Genomic DNA, 23760 nt, shown 5'->3' with positions numbered 1-23760 from the left:
CCTCAAGCCAACACTAAGGCAGATAGCAGGACCAAAGAATGAAAAGCCATGGGCACTTGACCTTTTATTCTGAGAGGCTGCCAAGGTCTAGTCAACAGCACAGGAGGAGTATGAGGAGGAATAAGTCTTCTGACCTATCTCCACTCACCTGGACCCAGCCCCAAATTATGACTCTTACCTCCCTGAAGAGACAAGCCTGATGGGAGGGGTACCCACACCTGCACACACACTTCTGGAATTGCCCATTGAGTTTCTTGTTCCTTTTTTATTCCACAATCACACTTTCTCTTCTGTCCCTTCTTCCATCTGTCAGCAGCACACGAGTTCACAGCTACCTTTGTTGTGTTTAGCAATGACCTCAGCCTGTTGAGCAGGAGTTGACCTCTACGTCCAGAGACGGGATGCTTTTCCAGCCAATCCTGTCACTGCACCAGAGTGTTCCTCCGAGGGTAACTGAATGAGACTTCTGTCTTCAGAGCTCCACCCACCATCCACTGGAGAGAAGCACCCTGATCTAGACTTGCCCCTCCCCTTCTATACCAAGGCTGCCCACACATTCTCTCAGGCCTGAAAGGATCAGCTTGTCCCTTTGTGAATCCTCCTGTTCTTGCCTACAGGCTTCAGTGACCCCTGACTGGTTCACTAAGCACCCACAGTTCCTAAGGAGAAAGTTGAGGCTATAGAATAGCTTGAGAAAGAAAAATGACCTCCTTTCATTCATGGTTCCATTGACCTTCTTCTTCCCTCCAAAGGAGTGCTGCCTCTACCCAGCGAAATAGTCTTCTGATTCAAATTCTTAAAGATTAAGCATCTAGGAAGAATAAAGAGACATATTTAGCCACTCTGTGGCTAAAGGTGAGAAAATATGATAGACGACTTATGGTCACCCTAGAACTATATTGTTAGATATGTTAGTCATATATGGCTATTTTAATTAATAATAAAAGTTAAAAATTTAGTTCCTCACTCACTAGCTAATCCATTTTGAAGTGCTCAATAGCCACTGTGGTGTCCCATCTCTTAGTCCAAGGGCAAAGGGGATACTATATTGTATAGTGAAACTATAGAGAATTTTCTCAGCATGGAATGTTGTATTAGATAATCTAGAGACATGATATACTCCTCTTGATTCTGCATGTGTTTTAATACATCATTTGATGTGTGTTTGTTTCTGTTTTTATAGTGCTAAGAATCAAACCCAGAGTCTCACATAAGCTAGGCAAGTAAAGTAATGAATACTTTATTCTAGACTAAAGAGTGCTATTAAATACTGTATGAGAAAAAACAAAAATAACTGCAGTTCATGGTGAGAGAGAGGAAATTTAATCATCAAAAGGCTGTATTTTCCCCAGTTTTCATTCTTGTATTCCCTTTCCACAACGTATTCATTTTCCTTTCTACATTTTCTATAGATTATCTTGTTCCAGGTTAGACTTCTCAAAGTGGAATGGTAGATCAGTCTTCTAAAAGAGAAGGCTCAGAGTGGAACCTGTCTGGGGCCTAGGGATAAACAGTGAAGCAGAGTGTCTCCAAACCATGCACTTGGGAAATGAAACAAAGCAGGAAGGAGTCTGAGACTGAGAAAAGCAGGATGCTCCTGGGCCAGGAGTCTGGCTCTGGATCATGGGTCTGAAGGATGAAGCCAACTGTATCTGATCTTAGTAGTCTTGAGGTTAATAGGCTACCAAGTGCTTATGAGTTTCTCTGGGTGGCTGTTTCTCAAACATAGTCCCCTAGTTCCCAGAAGGTTTTTCTATAAGTATGCATCCTCTACTCATAAGGAGTTCGTTTTGTCCTGGGCTGTAATGAAGGAGACAATAGTGAATTAAATGCTGTGTTTAGGAGAAAGAAAGTCTTCCTTGATTTCTCATATGAGTCGTAAGGACCATGTTATCTACAGATGTCCCTCCCCCCATACCCACTATCATACTTGTGCTTATGCTTAGGCTAACCTTTGGTGAAACCAGGGGAAAATGCCAATCAATGGAGTCAAGAGGTAGAGGGCAGGATCAGGAAACTGTAGCCAGAAGCCACAAGGGACAACATAAAATACAGACCAAAGTTTAGGTAGATAGCAAGAACAATATGCAGAAGTATCCCGTGGTCTTCCATCTCTTGGTCCTAGGACACAGTTGTCTCCGTATGTATTATCATCTTCAAAGTTTTTTCCAGCCTTGAGTTAGGTTTTCTGGTGGGATCAATCAATCTGGACTTCACCTCTACATGCCTTCCCATCTCCCTGTCACCCCCACCTCACCCCAGAGCCCACTAAATGCACAGTTAGAGCTCCTGATGCATAATGCCCTGTTTGATCTTTGTCTTGCAGCCGTCTCCAACTTGGACATTGAGAGTAAGTTGAGTGTATACTACCGTGCACCATGGCACCAACAGCGAAACATCTTCCTCCCAGCCACCAGGCCACCCTGTGTGGAGGAGCTGCACCGCCATGCCAGACAGAGTCTGCAAGCCCTGCGCAGAGGTAACTGATCCAGCCTGGGAGGTTTCTGGGACAATATGGGAAGGCTGTGCCATCTAGGGTTTTTCTGTCCCATCAGTCCTGTCACCTCCTTAGTTAAAGCAAGCACTTTGAAATGCTCCCATTTCTACCCTGCATGAAATCCATGCATAATATCAGTTACATGTATATATGTATTGAAATTACCATTATGGCCTAAATATGATCACAACGAGAATTCAAAAGGGAAAAGTATTAATAACTGTATCTCATTATGCAAGTGCCAATTCACAATTGTATTAGATGACATAATGAAAGCAGTTAGATGTCTGTACCTCTCAAACATAAATTTGAATTAAGTAAAGATAGAAGCCTTTCCAAACAAAAAGTGTGGAGAAATGAAGGAGCGCTGGAGGCAGGGGCAGGAGAAGAGCCATGAAAATTGGTATATTCAGCACCTATTAGATATGGGCAAAGTAAGACTTTGGCTTATAATGAAAAGGGAATTAGGTTTGACTCAGAAATAGGTTCCTGGCTTCTTTCTGTGGGAGATTTGGATAAAGTATTGAAATGTTGTATGGGACATGGACCCTTTTCATTGACCATTCAGCACATTACACGATGGCTGCCATGCTTGGCTCCTGCCCAATCATTCTAACAATCATAGGAAGGCCCTCAAGTGCTCTTCTGTTTCTGTTGAGAATCCCGGAGCTGATCCAATGCCCTCATTCTATGGGGAGGTGCATGGAGACTTGAAATGTGTGAAATCTTGTTCAGAGTTGTGCAGGCTAGCTTCAGAGCCAATACCTCGCCCTGAACCTCTGATCCCCCAGCCAGAACTCTTTCCTACTTTGCCATATACTGTGTCTTGTGAAAATAGATATTCATATTTGCTTTTCTGTCACAGCATTGAGAGCACCAAAGACAGGCATATAACAGCCCAGGTAGAAAATGAACCTTTTCTTACTTCCCAGTGCCTTAAAACCTATGAGAAATGAGGACTCATAATGCTCATTATCCTTTAAAAGTCCCCCAAATGGATATCAGAAGATGGTATACCTCATTTTCTGGCCTTTAGGTTTTTGTTATAGAGACAGATGCTGTCTACACATTCATAGTATTTGTTTCAATATCCCTACACTTATTTAAGGATTGCTAGTTTACAAAAACATTACAATACAAATAAAATATTTTAAAGCTTTTTTCAAGACACAGACAACCCTAATAAGTATTGTTTTCATCCGCATCTGTATGACTTCTGCCTTTTCTCCTTTTAATGAAACAACTGACCTACAACTGTCCCCAAAGTAGTTGTTCAAAAGTTTTTGTTCAAGTTATTAGTAGTGAGATGCTGTGATATTTATAATAGAGAAAGGATGCTTACTGTTCATTTCAACTTCATGGTTGGGTAAACAAAAGTCATTTAATACATTTTTAGTGCAAGCCTCCTTCTGGAAATCTTCCTCTATACTATTCTATTCCTAGGCACATTTCCCATAATAACCTATGCATCCACCCAACATGCACACATAACCATCTGTCATAACTGACCACTATGGTCCTGCCTGCCTTCCACTGTTAATCTACTAGCAACTCAAGGGTAAGGATGGTGTCTTATTAACTTATTCTAGTCAAAGCATGTAGCACAAGCCCAGCATATGGTAGGTCCTCAATGGATGTGTGGAAGGGAATGAAATTCTGCAGAAATCTGATTGGGCATTGAAAGCACAAGATGACTACTGAGGAATTTTAACATTCTCACTAAATGCTTTCTCAGATCCCATCATTAGAGAGCTTGAGTAACATTAGCCCTGTAGACATCATTCCTTTTTTTTTTTATCATTTTATTATTATTAATCAGTCCTCCCTGATTAGATTTTTACAGATTTAACCAGATAACACTGAGCTGCTCATAAGCTGTCATATTTCACTGCTTCATCAGGTTTGGACTTAATGACAGAACTGAAGAACAGCAAGTACCAATATCAATTTTCTCTGCAGTTCCTCCTGGGGGATGAGAGATGGATATAAGGCCTTCTGGGGTTCAGATGGAAGACTATGGAGCCTGTTTTGCCCTAGTCAGACTGCCTTGTTTTGTGGTTGGCTCAATAGAAAATCTTGGGTGTAGTGGTTTTAATAGCACTGCAGAGAGCCATAAACAGGAATTATAGGCATCATAGAATTAAAAACATGCAGTGGTGTAGAATTAAAATTAGAAAGTGACTTTAAAAAATAAATAAATATAAAATAAAAACCCTGCCTAAGAAACAGTAATGTAACTGTGTATCCATCAGCATAATCCACCTCTGCCATCTGGTGGTGAGGACTAATATCAAACTTGCAGACAAGGGCCTGGCTCCCTAAATGTGGCAGTGAGCTTCCCTGTGGGGAGTCTCTATTTGGACAGCTGGAATCGCCTTGCTCTATGGGGAGACAGAGGATGATGACGCATGGGCAGGTAAGACTGGGCGGCTATAGATTTGTGCTCATTTGGGAACTGAGATTAAACTTGAGATTGGATTCCTTATTATCATCCCCCTACCTTGAACAAACCGTACTGAAGACTAGGCAGTATTATGCTGCATGATAGGATTGAAAGCGCAATCAAGTGTGGTCTCTGCCTTCAAAGAATTCCTGATGTAGCGAGGAGGATGAAGAAGTAAGCAGTTAAGTTCAACCCAGTGCTATGGGGAATGAGCAGAAATGTACCTATCATGCTATGGAGCCTCGGGGAAGTGGCATCTAAATGGATTTCAAATTGTTTAGAATGCAATTATTGCTTTCTCTTTTTCTTAGCAATTCTTTAATGCTCAGTGCCAGTAATAACTTTAAGTTATGCCATCTTTTATGTTCATAAAACACACAGTAAGACTAATACGTGTCTATAAAGAGATAATTATATTTTCTATTTCCTTTCCTTTCAAATTTCTGGCTGGTGTCTAAGTTTCTTTGGTCTAAAGGAGTAAGGATGAAAATTTGACTGCAGTTATAGGCTCTGGTGGACTGATATTGTCTCTACCTCACCAGTGGTGAGAAGTATCATTAGTGAGCCGTTAATTTAGGCTGCCTACTCTTGGCCTGAGTAGAAGAGAAGATGTATTTAAGATAGTATGAGAGAGGAGTGGTTGAAAGGGATATTGAGTGGTTACCTCCCTTCTCACTCTGCTCCCCTCCCATCTTCCTAACCAGTAACGCTGGAACTTAAGAATGTATAAGATTTCCTTGTACTGTCTGTGAGAAAAAGCCCACTGTTCATTTACAGAGAAAAATGAGGGCGACACTAGAGGTGGAAACTTTACCAAGAAAGGCATCTATCTCAAAATTTCTTCTTGATAAACATTGACTTTGGAGGCAGTGTAGCAAAGACCACCCATATGTTGGGCTTTTGAGGACCTTTCTCTGGTGGTGAATGGAAACCATTTTTTTAAAGAATCTCAAACAAAGGAAGAGTTTAGGGAATGAGGACCAAAGGCAGTCAACTCACTGGTGGAAATCAGAGAGCTTGAGAGAGCTCAATTCCTAGATTCTGTAGCAAAATATTGAATAAAGCAAAGATAGGACCAACCTTATGGAGACCAGTTAAAACAAGTAAGATGTAGAGAAGCATGGATCATTAATTGTACCAACAACACAGCTCATCATAAATATAGAATAAAGTGTATGTTTTTTTAATCAAAAACCTAGACTTCAGTAAAGCATTAAGTTGTCCAGTTCTTCAACAAGCATTTATGAAAGTCTATTTCACAGGTGCTGTAGGTCTTCTGTTCAAAGGATGAATTTTGTGGCACAGACCAGTAAGTCTTTAAAGGCCTGCCTGGACAGTTTAGTGAGACCTTGTCTCAAGAAAAGAAACTAAAAGGGCTAGGAATATAGCATAGTATTCGTACACTTGTCTAATCTGTGCAGCATATATCATATACCACCACCACCCCCCCCACACATAACTGCTCCAGGGTCCACTTAAATATAGTTCAAAAGGCTGACAAATACCGAGATGCTATTTTTAACAGTACAATCATACAAAGGGGGATGATACAGCCTTAGGAGAAAGGATATCTGACATCATCTGAAAGGGTCAGCTTAGTTTGCTTTGTATCAGTCACAGGCAAAAAGAGGTAAATTATACCATATAAGTCATAGTGTTGTAACTGTTCAAAGAATCAGTTGCAGTAAAAATAATTATATTCAAATATTGAAAAACCTCAAATGTCTTACTCCAACAAGTGATGTGTATTTGTCCTTTAAAAGGCCTGTAGGACAAGCCATATCAAGGTTAAAGACACAAGAACTATGTCTGTACCACTGATCACTGCACAGTGACCCTCTCTTCCTGAATCTGTTTCTACATCTGCAGATGAGGGGACAGCATTAATGCCCATTTGTGTGGGTTTGTTCAGATGAAAGTTTTAGCAAAGCATTTCTGGTACATATTAATAAACACTGGGAATTCTGAATGATATTGTACATGGGATGAATGATACTAATGTTAAACAATGCAAAGACAAAATGAAAAATGGGATACACAAATTTGTACCTCAATCATGATGAGGCCTCAAGAAACTTCAAGCTCTGGGGATGATTGTAAGCTGTATTTTTGGAGGTAGACAGCTTTTAGTATAAGCAAGAGATGTTCTAAGGTATGCTAAATACTGGAAACCTAAATTGTATTTTGGAAATCTCTGAAATATTAATTAATTAATTTTTGTGATGCGGAGGATCCAGCTCAGGACCTTATCTCAGTGATTCTTATTAAGAAGTCATGACTACTTTACCCCCACCCCCTTCCACTCACAGATATTTCTTAGTTTTCCCACAAAGGCAGTCATATCCTGGAATAAGAAAAATGCTGTCTCTGGGATTGTCTTGCTTTCTCTGGGAGCACAAGATTGCAAAACCATCTGAGTTTTTGTGGGTAGTAAGAAGAATAGGATGCAGATGGCTGCATTGGTGTGCTGGTCACACAGTTTTCTGGGGGAAAACATAAAAGATAAAATAAAATACCCAGTGCATAACGTTTGTCAATTTCTGTGCTATAAATACAGCCACCATAGCCTATTTCCAGGTATCTATCATTGAAAACTGGCTCATAACAATGTCCTGATTCCATGCAGCTCCTTCCTAGAAGTAGTGGCACCTAGGTCCAGAAGCTGTGGTAGGTCTGCGTCTTCTCTGCACTCTAATCCTCATGGCAGCAAGCCTTCCACAATTGTTCTCAACCTTTTTTTTTCACTTATGTTTTGGAAGGAGGTGTGTTGAACCGATAAATAAGCTGTCTTGTACCAAGAGTATAAGATGGACCCATGGGGATGGGTGTATCTGCCCTCATATCCACAAGTGAAGATTCAGTTAGGAACCATTCAAAAAAAATAATCTGATACGGCATGTAGAGTAACTAGATTAATGAAAGCTCCCTTTTTGCAGCTCTTCGTTAACACTCAAGAGGGGAAGAACAATTGACAATATCAAGTATGTTTCATTATGTTTGTCTATTCTGCGCCCTCAGAACACCGGAGCCGAAGTGATCGACGGGAGCAAAGAGCTGCTGCTCCTCTCTCCATAGCTGCTCCACCACTGCCAGCCTACCCTCCAGCTCACAGCCAGAGGAGGCGTGAGGCCAAGGACCGCCACTTCCTGACGGTAAGCATGGCGGCTACTGGCTGGTCTGTATTTGCTCTTCTTGAGCATTGAGTTCCTCTCTGCTCAGTGACGGAAGCTGGGCTGGCTGAGAGGGCAGGTCATAGGCATATAGGAACTCCTTCCACTCCTTTTTGGAGTACACACACACACACACACACACACACACACACACACACACACTTTTGCTAGTTACATAATGCAGTAAACCAATAATAGTTAAGGACTCTGAAATCAGAAGACAATTTTACTTCCAATCCCAACTCTGCTTATATGTTAGAGTTTAGGATGGAGTTATTTCTTTTCTCTCAGTTTCTACCTTTGTAATAAGGGGATACTTTTTATTTAGCTTAATAGGGCTTGAAGATGTATAGAGCTTTGCACAGGGACCAGCTGACACAGACTAAGTTATCTATAAATGTTAAGCACCATTGCTACTACCATTATTACTAGTCTGACTCCACGGGAGAAGCTGGAAAAGATCTTATGTGATGTAAAAATTTCCCACTAGAATCAATCATAAGTTCCCACTTTCCCATCGGATGGAAGGGGCTACTTCCCTAGGGTAACCTATTACCTCACTGACATCATCACTGCAGGTAGTTTCAGCCTAATCTGGGTGGATGTGGCTGTAGCTCAGGCCAAGCTCTCAAGCGTGGACCACAGATGATGAAGCTGAGCCTGAGTGGAAACACCTGCAAACTCAATTGGCAGCTGCTGCAAACACTTCATCTCACATGTGCCTTCCGGGCCCTCAGTGGGGATAAGTAAACATTTGCTTCTGTGTACTTGTATCATTGAAGTCAGGAACCATGGTTTCATGACCAAGCCCTTCCAGATTGTCTTCAGGCTGCCAGCACTCGTATTCTCTTATTCGGGTTTGAGGCCCGAAGTCTAAATAAGTTACAGCACTATGTGTACGAACTGAGGATTCTGTTTGAGATTAAATGCCTGACTCTAAAGCCTACACCAATATGGACTGGGTAATATGCAAAATTGTGCAAAATATCCAAGTTCCATGATGCCAAACATTCAAAGGGAAACATACTTCATCTAAATGAACTTGCATGTTATAACATATCCAGATAAGACCTTGAGTGAGACTAGATGATCTAAAGGTATTTTTCTTGTTTTCAGTTAATTACATACCGGGCCCAAGAATAAGAAACGGGGTTTATGATTCTCTGATTCATCAGACAGCATGCTTACACATGCTAGTGATTTGTCATAAAAGTCCCTACTCCACACAAGTTCTTATTAAGCTTAACTCTACTTGCCAAAGTGTTTGCTTCTAATGAGGTATTTTCTGCATAAAATGCTAAAAATATTTTCTCATTCATTATAATATCTTTTGAGGCTCATTAAGTTGGTTTTCTTAGGGAGGAGGTGAGACAAAAATTTTGAGTGCTTACAGAGGTGACAAGAAAATATAATCCTTTTTATAATATGCATAATTTTTAATGATATCTAAATACCTAAATAAGATGCTAGGAAAAGACTTGAAGTAGTGACTAGCAATAAATGTGCTTCATCAACCCAATAGATAGCAATAAGAGGTTTCTAGATTATACATTGGTAAACCTCTGAAAGTTTGCCTATCTTGAATTTCTCAAATCTTGACATTTCCAAGTCACTTGGGGGAATTTTGTTTTCAATTGAGTTTGGGTCATTAGAAGATTTTCCCATTCAAGTTATGCCCCACACACTTGGCTCTATGTATTCAGCTTAAAAGGCCATATGTTGCTTAAAGAGTAAAGGTTACAGGAATAAGGATAGGAACTTTGTAGACAAAACCCTGGATACACATTTTCTTAGAGAACTAGTATGTCTATATTTTATCACAGAGTAACTCTCTTTTTTTAATCTATAAGACTTACTTAAGCCATTTTCCTTCTTTTTAAAAAATATTCATAAGTCCCTAGTATAGGTTTCCACTACTCTGTGGGACACTATAATATGTTCTGGTCAACACTGACATGGCCTTTAAAGCCAAACTGCCTGAACTTGAATACTAATTCTACCATATAAACCGTGCAGTTCTAGACAAGTATATCCTTTCAGTCATTGTCTTAGACATAAGAGTAAATAGTACCATATAGGTTTGGCACTAAAAGTTGAATGTGTTTGTGAATAGTGCTTAATGCATGGTAAGCACTGTGGTGATATTGTGTTCCCCAAAATATTGTACACCCTAATAAACTTATTAGGGTCAGAGAACAGAACAGCCACTGGATAGACATAGAGGCCAGAAAATGGTGGCATACACACCTTTAATTCTAGCATTCCAAACGCAGAGATCTGTCTGGATCTCTGTGACTTCAATGCCACACTGGAAACAGCCAGGCATGGTGACTCACGCCTTTAATCCCAGGAAGTGATGGCAAAAACAGAAAGATATATAAGGCGTGAGGACCAGGAACTAGTGGCTGGTTAAGCTTTTAGGCTTTTGAGCAACAGTTCAGCTGAGATTCATTCTGGATGAGGACTCAGAGGCTTCTAGTCTGAGAAAACAGGATCAGCTGAGGAATTGGCGAGGTGAGGTAGCTGTGGCCTGTTCTGCTTCTCTGATCTTCCAGCATTCACCCCAATACCATGCTCCAGGGTTATTTTCATTAATAAGACCTTTTAAGATTCGTGTTACACAGCACTCCATAAATATTAGGCATGATGATGATGATGACGATGATGACGATGATAGTTTGTCATTCAAGTACTTGGTGAGTCTGTCATATAATGACAAGATTGTAAGTTTAAACCCCAGCTGTCTAATTTTTTGGTTGGGTGATTTGGAAAAGGTTGTTGTATCTTTCTGAATCCTGGTTTCTTTCTGTTTTTTTTTTTTTTTATAATTAAATTCCAATTTCTTTGTCTGTAAGATAGGGCTAATCATTTCAATTTTGTAAGTCATTAGGTATATTTCATGTGATACTATATAAATAAGATTAAATTATGTTTATACAAGTTCCTAGCACAGTGCCTAAAATATTTGAGCATCTGAATCTATATTCATAGTCACTCTTATCATTAAATGAAAGGCCTGTAATATACATAACCTTATAAAATTAGAGAAAATATAAATCACTACACCCTTTCCAGATGATAAGGAAAACTAAATATTCATGCACTTTCATTCAGCAATTCCACGTCTGGGAATTAACTCTAAGGTAATAGATCAGTCTATGTAAAAATTTATTCATTAATATGTTCATCAAATCACATTTTTAATAGGAAAATATAATTATATATATATATATATTTCAAGTATCTAAAAAGGACCTTACTTAATAAATTTTGATATACATTATATCCTATCCTATAGGATGTAATGCAGTATCATAGTATTATATGAGACTATTTAATGACATAAAAAAGTATACTTCATCAGTGAGGATTTTTAAACAGCCTGTAAGATTTTTGTCCAGAGTATCATCTCAAAGCATGTCTAGGAGCAAGTATCTGTAGATAAATGGCTGAAAAGCTATATAGCTATGGTCCCCAAACTGTGAACTAAGATGCCCTATGGCAGTGCCATGAACTTAAACAAAGGCCATGAAATATTAAAACATTTTCAAGGGACACAGTGTCTTCAGTCTAGTGACATCTGGCAGTGGCTTCGAAGTAACTCCATGATTCCTACAAGTAAGAAGGGATGCTTGGTTTCTTATCAATTAATTTATCTGAAAGATTCCACAAGAGGAATTCACAGAAAAACTGGTTAAATTTAGCTTAAAGCCCACTATTAGGCGAGAATTTAAGGGGTGTCTCTAAATAACAGCACCCTCTGACATCAGCGTGACAAAGGAGGGGATTTCAGGGAAAGATTCACTAGTAGGATTATCTTTCCCAATCGGCTCTTGAATTCTGAAGTTCCACCATTAGCAACTGTGTATTTATTATTAAAGGAGACACCAGCCTTGTCCGTGAGTTCAACTTTAGGGTATCAATTTTAATGAAGGGCAAAAGATTTATGTGATATGAAAAGAAAGCAGAATCAAAGAAATTAATTTTAGAACATCTATTTGAATTTGAGCTGCAGGACCAAAGCAACTCTCTCTAATCCAAATCCTCTCATAGCATCTCAATATTCTGATTGATCTACTATGGAAAATATAGCTTTTGACTGGTCAAAGACCCAAAGACTTGTTTGGACCTGGCTGGAAGCCAAATGTATGAAATTTATGACAAAAAAATATATTTTTCAAGATGCATAAAAAAGAGAAACAGCCTAAGATCAATTCTTTATCCACATGAGCAGACTTTTGTATTTGTTAAGTGACAGGATACTGACTATTTATTGTGGACAGGAGAGATAAGGAAAGAAGGGTAACACTGAGGTGTGTGTTTGTGTACTGAACAAAAGCTCAGTGACTGAAACTCAGTTATCTTCAGGTAGAACTCTTGAGGAATTTTCTCCTTGCCTAGGTTGTAGTCAAATTAGCACACCTTTAATCCCAGCACTCGGGAGGCAGAGGCAGGCGGATCTCTGTGAGTTCGAGGCCAGCCTGGTCTACAAAGCGAGTTCCAGGAAAGGTGCAAAGCTACACAGAGAAACCCTGTCTCAAAAAACAAAACAAAACAAAAAAAACAGCAACAACAAAAAAAGAATAACAAATTGCAATCAGACTATGGGATATTTGTTAGAGCTGCAACAGGTAGCCTCTTCTCTACAAATGCAATCGTTGGATTGGCAATCCTGGTCAAAGCCATTCCAAAGAAATAAATTCAAGATAGCCCTTGCAGAAGTTTTTGGTAAGAAGCAGTATTTTTAAGAGTTCAAGTGCTGTTGATTGGAAAATTTCTTGTTTGAGGGAGTTGAATAGTGTGTGTGTGTGTGTGTGTGTGTGTGTGTGTGTGTGTGTGTGTGTACCTGTGTGTCAGTGTGTGTATCGAAATACACACTGAGTCTGTGCAGCTGAGGATAGAGGTGATATAGTGAGTCCCTATTTCCCAGTATTTCCTTCAAAATGGATACAGAATAGCAAGGTTGAAAAATGAAGCTACAACCACCAAAAACACACCATCAAAATTATTTGAGGTCAGAGAATGTCCCAAAGACCAAATTAGTATGAAGTAAAAAGAGAAAAATAAGCACCAAGTCTTCTTCTTGTCACAGGGGCATGGAGGGCAAATTTTAAAAATCAAAAACTGTATGAAAGTAGGGAACTAGAGTGCACCTGGAGGTTGAATCCACCTCCAGAAAAGTTAAATCTATCCTATGCCTGAAAATACTTAAAAAATATGTAGCTGAAGTTTTCTCCAGTCCTGCCTGGCCCACGGTGAGGACAAATCTCTCTCACCTACCAGTCCTGCAGCCACTTAGACCCAACCGAGTAAACACACAGAGACTTATATCGCTTATAAACTATATGGCCGCAGCAGGCTTCTTGTTATCTAGTTCCTTTTGTTTGTTTGTTTGGTTGGTTTGTTTGTTTTTCCAGAGCTGAGAACCGAACCCAGGGCCTTGCGCTTGCCAGGCAAGCACTTTACCACTGAGCTAAATCCCCAACCCCTTGCTATCTAGTTCTTATATCTAAAATTAACCAATATCTATTAGTCTATAAGTTGCCACGTGGCTCGCGGCTTACTGGTATCTTACATCTCGCTTTTCATAGTGGCGGCTGGCAGTGTCTCTCAGACTCAGCCTTCTATTTCCCAGAATTCTCCTCTTTCCTTGTCCCACCTATACTTTCTGCCTGGCTACTGGCCAATCAGTGTTTTATTTATTAACCAATCAGAGCAACACATTTAACATATAGAACATTATTCAAATAGACAAATCTATAGGAAATGGATTTTAAAATATGTGTACCATGCTGTAACAGTCATCCATTCATATATGAAGATTTAAGAGGAAAAAGGGTAGAAAGAAAGGCATATGCACTCTTTAGCAACTACAGATGAAGAAACCAAAATTAAACCTCAGATTAGAAGGACATGTACAGCTGCCCTGCTGAGAGCAGAAACCAGTACACTAAAATATCTGGATTTGGGCATAGTGAAAAAAAGACTCTACCATTGAAGCAGGGATCTTGGGAAACACACTAATGTCACATAAACGAATAAAGTAGGTTAGCAAAACTATATAAGTGATTAGAAATATTAGTGAAACAATGCAGGAGACCTGGATTTTATATCCAACTAGCATCTTCTTCAACTACCAGGACTATAAAAGAGCAGTTTTCAACATAGAGAAGTTTAGAGAATTTGTACCCACAAGGAATATCATGGGACGAAGATTCTTCTTTGTGGGGAATCTACCAAAGGGCAAGCTTCATTCAACAAGGAAAAAGCCAAGAAAAGGTCAACAAAAGGATGGTTATTGTGCATCTTAACACATGTAAATATAGATCCAGAACTATAGTGTGGGGAGGATGAGGATGGTGAACTAGTGTACAAAGGTTAAGCATGACAACAGAAATGATACAACTTAAACATGAGAAAATAGAGAGTAACTAAGAAAATGAAATGGCCATTGATTTTTGTCTAGGCAATGAGTAGGCCTTAAAAGATGACAGCAACCAAAAAACTAGTTGTTAAAGTTCAAATGATTGAAAAAGGATGAATACTGCAAAACAGTTTGTTAAAGCTGAAGAGCAAAGGCACATTTTTTTTTTTTTTGGTTTTTCGAGACAGGGTTTCTCTGTGTAGCTTTGTGCCTTTCCTGCAACTCGCTTTGGAGACCAGGCTGGCCTCGAACTCACAGAGATCTGCCTGCCTCTGCCTCCCGAGTGCTGGGATTAAAGGCGTGCACCACCACCGCCCGGCTCAAAGGCACATTTTTTAAGAGAAAGAAATGAACAAATATAACAAAATACACACAGTTACAAAATATATCAGAATTGTCACATCAACTAATGTGAGCTTAATTTGCACATTAAAAGAAGCCCTTTCAATTTGTTTTAATCAAGCAACATCAAACTACACACTATATACATGAGGCACACCTAAAATAAAATGATCAAGAAGATTCCATAAAGGATGGAACAAAGATAAAACAAGTAAATAAAACAAAAAATCAGTAATGGCTTAAACTATAATACTCATGAATATTAATGTGACAAACAACACAGCTACATTTATGAAGCAAAAACTGCAGGGTATGCAGATATAGATAGAAACATGATACCAATAGGTGAGTTTAATACATCACTTTCAGTACAAGACAGAGCAAGCAGACAAAAACATAGATAGGAGACAGAAAACCTAAAAAAACATTGTCAATAGAGTTTAAGCCATGATAGTACATAATATTACCAAACATATCCATGGAACATAAAAATTGATTATGACTTATATTCAAAATGTCAATGTTCCCTAAAGTAAGAATCTTCTAAACAATATTTCCCGATCACAGTGCAGCAAAGCTCCAGATTACTAACAGAGGCAAAGCACCAGAAAATCCTTTCCACCTGGACGTTTTAAAACTTTCTGTGAAACATTTAGCAAAAGAAAGAATATGAAGTGATATTACACAATTTCCTAAAGATGATAATGAAGCTGTTATGCAAGAGAATCTGGAAAATAAAATAAAACAATGATCAAGAAAAATACAAAGTACCATATGGTTAAATAAGAGTAAATTCTGACGCCCCCAAAACCAAAACTAAGCAAAAATAAATAGAAGTAAGCAAATAATATGAAAGTACAAATTAATGAAGCAGAGAATAGAAAAACAGTAGGCCTAATTAATAAATAAAAATCATTTTTGTTTGAAAAAAATGACCAAGAAATAGAAATAAAAGTATAAAAAAATTATGCTAGCCATTTCATTAAATAAAAAGTGATCTAACCATTTTATCAAGCTCAGCACTATTGACATTTTGGACCAGATAATCCTTTCCTGTGTGGGCTTTGCTGTGTCTTGTTCTATGTGTTCCTACCCACTAGGTACCAATAGCACTCCATCAATGACTTAAGACATTATCATATTTTCACTGTGGTGACAGAAACAACCCTGGTTGAGACCATTTAATTATACCAATCCCTCCAACCATACACATAAATAAACTCAAAATGGATTGGGGATCTAAACATTACAAAATGAAACTTTGTGTATGATAGAATAAAATACAGGTGATGTACTCTTTCACCTCAGTCTAGGCAAAGCTTTAGTAACTTTGACTTTTATGGCCCAGACACCACAAACAGAATTAAGACATAACCAAAGAATGTGGAGAAAACATGCAGTATACAAAGGACTGATATCCCTAAGTGACATATGCCTCCTAAAAATGGAGGAAGAAAGAACAAAACTCTGAAAGTAAAAAGAGAGATTTAAATGGACAATTCAGAAAAAAGCATAAACATGTTCTTAAATCAAAACATTGCTCAAACTCCTGGATACGCCCCCCCTCCCCAAAAGACAATACAGGCTACTACCATTGCTCTTGTTGACCAAACTTGATAATAAAACCCTATTGCTGAAGACACCACACACACTGGTCACAGGACATGGAGAAATCCAATTGGTACAGGCCATGAAGCTTCCTCCCTACTGGGTAGCTCTCATAATACCCACTGGAGAGTGATTGTGGAATGCTCAGTCACAAATAGGGCATCTAAACATACCACCTTTCCAAGACTCAAGGACCACCATGGTAGAGGAAATGGAAAACTTAGGGAGGGATCAGAACAAAGCAGTGTCTTCTGCAAATGACAGGACCACTGTATTTCTGAATTCAAGGCAGCTGTAGTTGTCTGCACAAGACCTACGCAAGATCAAGCCAGTCACCATTTTAGCCTGGAGGGCTTCATAAGTCCCCACTACTCACTGAGGAGCTCTGGATAGTTGATGACTTCTTGGGGACAGAGAGTCAGTTTTCGTTAAGAGTATGGCTCATGGTAAGTTAGCCATGCTCCAGTGGAGGGCCCACATCCAAAAAGACATGAACAACACAAATTAAAATTTAAAAAAGAGACACAAAGTTGAGGGGCAGGAAGGTGAAAATGGATCCGAGAGGAGTTGAGGGAGGGAGTTGAGGGTGAATATGATCAAAATACATTGTTTGAAATTCTCAAAGAATTAATAAACATTTATTTTTAAAAAATTCTCAAACTCATACATAATCAGAAATGCAGACAGCATAGGGCAGCATGATATGTTGGTGAAACTAACGATTCTTCATGTTAGTAAGGTATATGAAATACATAAATGTCCATGCATTGTCATAAGAGTCAGTTTTGCAATTTTCAAAAACCTTCACACTGCCAAAAAGGCAATTAAAAATTATAGATAAAACAGAGTTAAGAACATAACACTCATAGACTTCTATCACACACATGAAATAGAAATCCACATTGTGTATGGGAGTAGGTGTGTGTGTGTGTGTGTGTGTGTGTGTGTGTGTGTGTGTGTGTGTGTGTGTCTGTATGTCTGTGCGTGTGCGTATTATACTAGGAAGTGAGCCCCGGCAAGCATTCTACCACTGAACTGTATCCCAACTCATTGTTTATTTTTCATTTTGAGACAGGGTCTTCCTAAATTGCTCATTCTGCCCTTTAACTCATTCTGTAGCCCAAGATGTTCTTGAACTTGAAATCCTCTTGCCTCAGCATCCTGAGTTGTTGTTATTATCGGCCTACCCCACAAGCCTGGCTAGGAACCATATTAAATAGTTGTGAAATACATAAATACTGCAATAAATGACACTCCATCTAGAAAAACAAAAATCTTGAAGTTTTCTTGTGAAAATGAGCATCAGAAGCCTTGCAGTTTGTGAATTACTGGGGAAGGATAGAATGAGGCTGATATGAAATTAGAGGGAAGGCTGTAACAGTACATGTGAATAGGCTCCCACACCATAAAGTGAACGTGGTAGCTGGTGGATGTCTGAAATGTGTTTTGCATTCTTCTACAGCTCAGTTCAGCTAGGTGCAATCCCTGCATTCACTTAGAGTTTTTTCATGTATGAAATCATGCATAAGCAAACACAACATTTACATTATGTTCAAATCACGCTCCTAAGATACCAATTGCTTTGGAACTAATGCAAGTTTTCAAAATGAGCATAGCAGAACTGGCTGTAGAGGAAAGATAAATCAGAACAAATGAGGTTGGTTTAGCTACAGGGGGTGGGTGAAGATAAGAATGAAGGAATAGAAAGGAGGCAGTGGGGCTGAGGAATGACATTTCTTTGAGCACATTTTTTGTTGTTGTTTTTGTTTTTTCATACTTTGTAGTCTTAGAGCCCAGGCAATATTTCATGAATCCTCTACCCATAAATAAATAACATCAACTAGAATGTGAGGAGAACCCCAAGTGGAACGCAAACAGTAACAAATAAACCTAACTATATCACAAATGAATGATAAACCCACCCTAGAGGAGGGGAAAGAAAATACCTAACATTGATAACTATGGAAAGTATTATTTGGGGTTGGCTTCATTTCATTACAATCAAACTAATTTATTTTTGGAGCTACAACTATAATTTTAAATGGATCAATCAAGCACAGCTAGGAATTAAAATGTATTACTATATAACTAAAAATGGGAAAGCAATAAACTTAGGAACATTGTGCACATTAAAGAGCCTCAGTTGACTAACACATTGCTATTAAACAATCCCTGTGTTTGATACAATTTCTAACCACCTCACCTGTTCATGAAATCTGAATGATACTTCATAGTGAATTCCTCATGCATTTATACTTGTGTTACCCTGCCCAGTCCACATTTGCTATCCATTCTCCATTCTTTTGCAGTAGCATTCTCAGCCATCCCTCTCAGAACTGTGTATATATTTTCCGTCATAAGCAAGGAAATAAGTAAACACTGAGTCAGAGAATGACAGCTGAAGGCAGATATATGAATGAAGAGACCATGCAGACAGATTTTTGGATGTCAATAGCCTTATCCAGTGAGGTTTAAATTTAACTGACTTTGGCAAAGAATCTGCTTTGGCTTGCTCAAAGGCCTGCCATTCCAACTCTGGTTGTGCCACCAGTGCCAGACTCCATGTTTCTAAGGAATTAGCAGTGGTCTACATAAAGAGCAAGAAAGCCAGTGTAACTAGGTAACTAATGCTACAATACATTCGATGCTTTGGACTTCTGTTAGGAGCTGACCACAGGAAGCATAGTCATTTGCCAAATATAAAAAAATATTAAAGACTCTGAAAACCATCTTTAAATCTTGAACAGGAGAAATTAAGCACCCACTAAGCAGCAATCTTTTTATTTAGAAATGTGAAGGGAAAAACATTCTAATGAATATAACACTGAGTCATGAATGATGTAACAGAGGGTTGAACTCAAGAGGTTTTGAAAGTCCCCAAGAAAATTGTCAGAGCAGCGATTTTGGTGATTATGGTGCCCCCAAACTAAGCTTATCTTCAGGCACATGGCTGCTTCCTGATAAATCAACAGTGCAATAATAAGGTATGCCACATAGAGGTGTGTGTGGAGACTCAAAGGCCTAATACAGAGGAACCTGGACAAGTCACTTGAACATTTGGCTCTATACCTCTCACTTGCCAAGCAGAGCATCTCCAAAAATCAGTCCTTTGATGACACAGAGAGGGAAGAGAACCAAAACACAATTACATTCTTCCCAGAGAAGTGTTGGTTTCTGAAAAGCTTCTGGAGGGACAATATCATAGAGACCTGTTCATGAGCTAAGGTAAATAAAATCTTCTATACTACAGAAGAATTTTTTCAAGTTAGAAATATATTTAACAGACATAGCTTGGGGTGCCACATAGAACAGATGGGATTTTTAAAGGATTATAAAGAATCTAGGAGACTAAATGACCAAGGGGAAGTGTAGAGTGGGTAACAGAGAAACAGGAAGCAAAAGATGTAAGGCTGAAGGAGGTGCTGATCACTGCAGGGAAGGCAGCATGATTATAATATATATCTATTGAAGGACCTTAGCTGGTTGGGTCCTGGCAGAATTCCCTCTCCCATTTTCTCAGATCAGGTAGATATGTGACATTCATCAGTAGAACAGGTAAGATACATTTTTAAATGATGAGCCAGTAAATGGATACTGAAGAGAAAAAAGGCCAGGAGCATCCTTCTATTGTTCCCTATTTACACTAAAAGTGCCTTTGTGTTCACAGAACACATCTGGAGCTAACATGCAACAGCAATAGTATGAAGAGAAGGGGAATAATGGTTGGACAGGACAACTCTCATGTTCTGTTTCTTAAATACCACTCCCAAAGAACAATTTGGTTTTAATCCTTTGGCCAAGAAATTACACTTGTTGTTCTTCTGGGAGACTCAAGTTCCTTTCCTAGCACACAGCATATTCAATGTCCACAACCACCTTTAACACCAGCTCCAAGGGATTCTGAACCCTCTCTGGCCTCACTGGGCACTGTGCTCACATGCACAAACTCATACATACATAAACACATAATTTAAAAGTAAAAATAAAATATTAACAAAATAAATTAGATGTTCATATTCTGCTCTAGGCCCACTTTCTCCAAAACCCTAAGAAATTCTTTGGTTATGGCACTGTCTATCCAATCAGCCTTCTGGATGGTCCAATTTGCAATGATGCTCAGCATAAATGTAGTTGGTGTTTTTAAAATCTTTCTACTCTTAGATCTTTGTGGGCCCTCTACCCAGCTCTCAAATAAATACACTAAGTTTTATTATTACTTATAAATGCCCGGCCTTAGCTTGGCTTGTTTCTAGCCAGCTTTTCTTAAATTATCTTGTCTATCTTCTACCTCTGGGCTTTTGCCTATCTGTCAGAAACAATAAATATTCCAGATAATGGTAGCCAGGTGTGTTACTGTTGGAGAAAAAGAGGTACAAATAAGCTAAGTGGGAAGTCTAGAATGAACCCTGAGGTATAGGATTGGAATCTGAAGTGTCAGTATAAATATATACTTAAAGTCATGCACAGATACATAGATGTAAAAGAAAGTAAATGTATGCATGTATGTATGAATATATAGACATATATTGCCTAGCTTATCTCAGAAACCTTTAGGATTAAAATCACTCTGGTAACATTGAGCATATCTAATGACTAGATCTTGTCTCCAAATACCAATAGCTAATAAAAGGGCTCCTGGGAGAAAAGTTTTATCCAAGACTGGGTTAGGAAAATATAAGTCTGGATTATCTTGTAGTATCAGAAAGTGTGAGAGTGCTCAAAAAATAGTAAGGAAGCATGTAAAAGATAATAACAGACAACGTGAAGGAGTGTCACTGGCAAATCTGGTACACTTTGAGCAGTAAAATAAACAATGGTAGTAATGACTTATGACATAAAATAAGATAAATACTATGAGTCCTCTGTGTGTGTGTATGTTCATGTGTGTGTATGTGTGTATATGTGTATGTTCACCTATACAAGTATGTTCAGAAGCCAGAGATATAGTCATAAATTGTTTCTCCAACTTAGTTTTTGAGCTAAAGTCTCTCACTGCATGTGAAACTCACAGTTTTAGCTAAACTGATTGGCCAGTGAGTTCCTCTGGGATCTGCTTTCACTCCAGCACTGGGGTCACAGGCAAATACCACCATGGGAGGCTTTTTAATGTGAGTTCTGGGTATCCAAACTCAGGTCCTCATATTTTCATAGTAGGCAAAATTTGCCAACTAAGCCATATCCTCAGAACCCCTACTGATATAAATGAATTAAATAGATAAATAAATTAACATATGGAGGATAGACACACTTTCTTACAAAAGAATTCTAATTAATGAATGTAGAGGCAATGTTGAAAAAAAGATCACCATTAACCAAGTACTGTGACAATAAATTTTGCAGGCAATAATCAACAATAGATTAAAGTTAGTTGGGTGAAAAACAGAATAATTGTGTAGTGACAAATTTATCACCCACATTATAATTTTTATTATCAAGAAACAATAGCTTTAACTATTGATAAACACAAGCTTAACCAAGTGGTGAAAATTAACATGGCCAGTAATAGGGCACACCTTCATATGGCCTCCTGATAGGATATATTGAGAGTCCATTCATGTAGGACTCTTGCCAAACGAAGTCATCTTACTCAGCATGAGAAAACATCAGACAATTCTAAATCTAAATAAATTCTACAATGTAATTGATCAGTATTCTTCAAAAATGTCAAGGCCATGAAAGACAAAGACTAAAGAACTACTGAAATTGAAGGAGATTGAGGAAATTGGAGAACTAAGTGCAACATATGATCCTGGATTGTATCCGAAGTGAGAAAGGGAATATGAATGAGAAAACTGGCTGCATTAGTTGGGAATATTTAGAGCAGTAATTACCCATCCCAGCCAACTCACCTATTTGGCCATCTCAGAAATTAAATGGATCTTGGAGACATACTGTAAATTGCTGGTGACTGTTAATTGTACTTGCTATTCTTATGCAGTGTTTGTATTGAAGAAAATCATCATACTGCCTGGCGTGTAGATACAGCTACAGATGATAGCTGAAACCAACTGCCAGCCTAGGGTGAGGGACCATTGCCAGGATGATGTTACAAGAACAGTGTGTTTGAGGGAATAGGAAGTCCCTTCTTCCTCTTCTCGCCTTCTAGTCTCCTTCTAGTCGCCTATTGGCAGAACCTAATGGGAAGCAGCTAACAAGACAGAAACGTTTGCAGAACCTCAGCATTCCAGAGCAGTATACAGGAAAATAGATTTGTAGCAAACAGACAATCAGACAATCGCTTGTTCAGCAGTACAAGAGCTGATGAAAGAAAGCTTTAACCAGTGAGCCTGGTTCACATTAAGTATTGTGAAAAAGAAAGAAAATGCCTTGTTGCAGAATTTAGTTTTGGGATTCTTTTAAAAATACTAGCCTGGCTGTGGAGCTGTCAATAAAATTACTTGTCTGTATACATCATTTTGCAGAATATTCTTGGGTTGAATTGCATGCTTGAGACTTTTCCACTATTCAAAATATAATCAGACAATGGAATAGTCTTCACAATAAAAAATTGAATTATTGATATACACAGCAACTTGGAAGGATCTCAAAGGCGTTATTCTGGGTGAAAGAACCTAGTATCCAAAGGTTACATACTCTATGATTTCATTCATATAACATTTTCAAAGTGACAAAACCCTAACGATGGAGAACAGATTAGTGACTGCTAGGGGTTAGTATTGGGGGACGTTGTGACTATGAAGTGACAGCCCAGGGGGGTTTGAGAAGGTCACAGAACAGATCTGGGCTCTGATCATGGTAGTGGCTCCATGAGTAGACACGTGATACTTGTCCACAGAAGAGTAGGCTGAGCAAAGGCCGGAGGTGCATGGCTGTGGTGAGGCCAAGGATGACCTTATGTTTTGTCCCAACTTCTCTGAGTTCCCTGTGCAAAGCTTCAGTGGGAATGGAACCCAAATGGGGCAACATCTCCCCACTTCTGGCTCCTGCTGACTCCCCTAGCTGCTCCCTCTGATTCGGGTGAAAGGGGTTGTGGTGTTTGTAGCAGTTCAAAGACTCTTTCTTCCTAGTGCTTCAAAGCAGGGCCTGCCTTTCCCTCACTTGTATCTTTTATTTGCTGTTAGCAACCTTTGAGGATTGATGGAGCTGAGTGACCCTTGGCAGGGGCTCCCCTCACTGGCAGAACTGGCCACGGGGAATGAATAAGATACTTACTGGCACCGATTTCTCAGTCATCATGGTCAGTGAGCCCTGTTTTGTGTTCTTGACAGTTCAGAGCAATGCCTGTGAGTAAACGACGTAGCTGAGCAGTAGGTAC

General features: G+C 38.9%; 1 protein-coding gene across 3 annotated transcripts in view; it reads left to right on the top strand.

Moving 5' to 3' along the window:
* Nhs (NHS actin remodeling regulator) overlaps positions 1 to 23760 on the top strand; it is a 336047-nt gene that overhangs the window by 289809 nt on the left and 22478 nt on the right. For all 3 annotated transcript variants that reach the window (XM_006973226.4, XM_006973225.4, XM_076561914.1), the window contains exons 2-3: positions 2327 to 2479; positions 7959 to 8092. In XM_006973226.4, the coding sequence (XP_006973288.1) occupies positions 2327 to 2479; positions 7959 to 8092 (287 nt within the window). The remainder of the gene's footprint in view (positions 1 to 2326; positions 2480 to 7958; positions 8093 to 23760) is intronic.

This window comes from Peromyscus maniculatus, chromosome X (assembly GCF_049852395.1).
Source record: "Peromyscus maniculatus bairdii isolate BWxNUB_F1_BW_parent chromosome X, HU_Pman_BW_mat_3.1, whole genome shotgun sequence".
Taxonomy (NCBI): Eukaryota; Metazoa; Chordata; class Mammalia; order Rodentia; family Cricetidae; genus Peromyscus; species Peromyscus maniculatus.
This window is presented reverse-complemented; position numbering and strand designations above follow the sequence as displayed.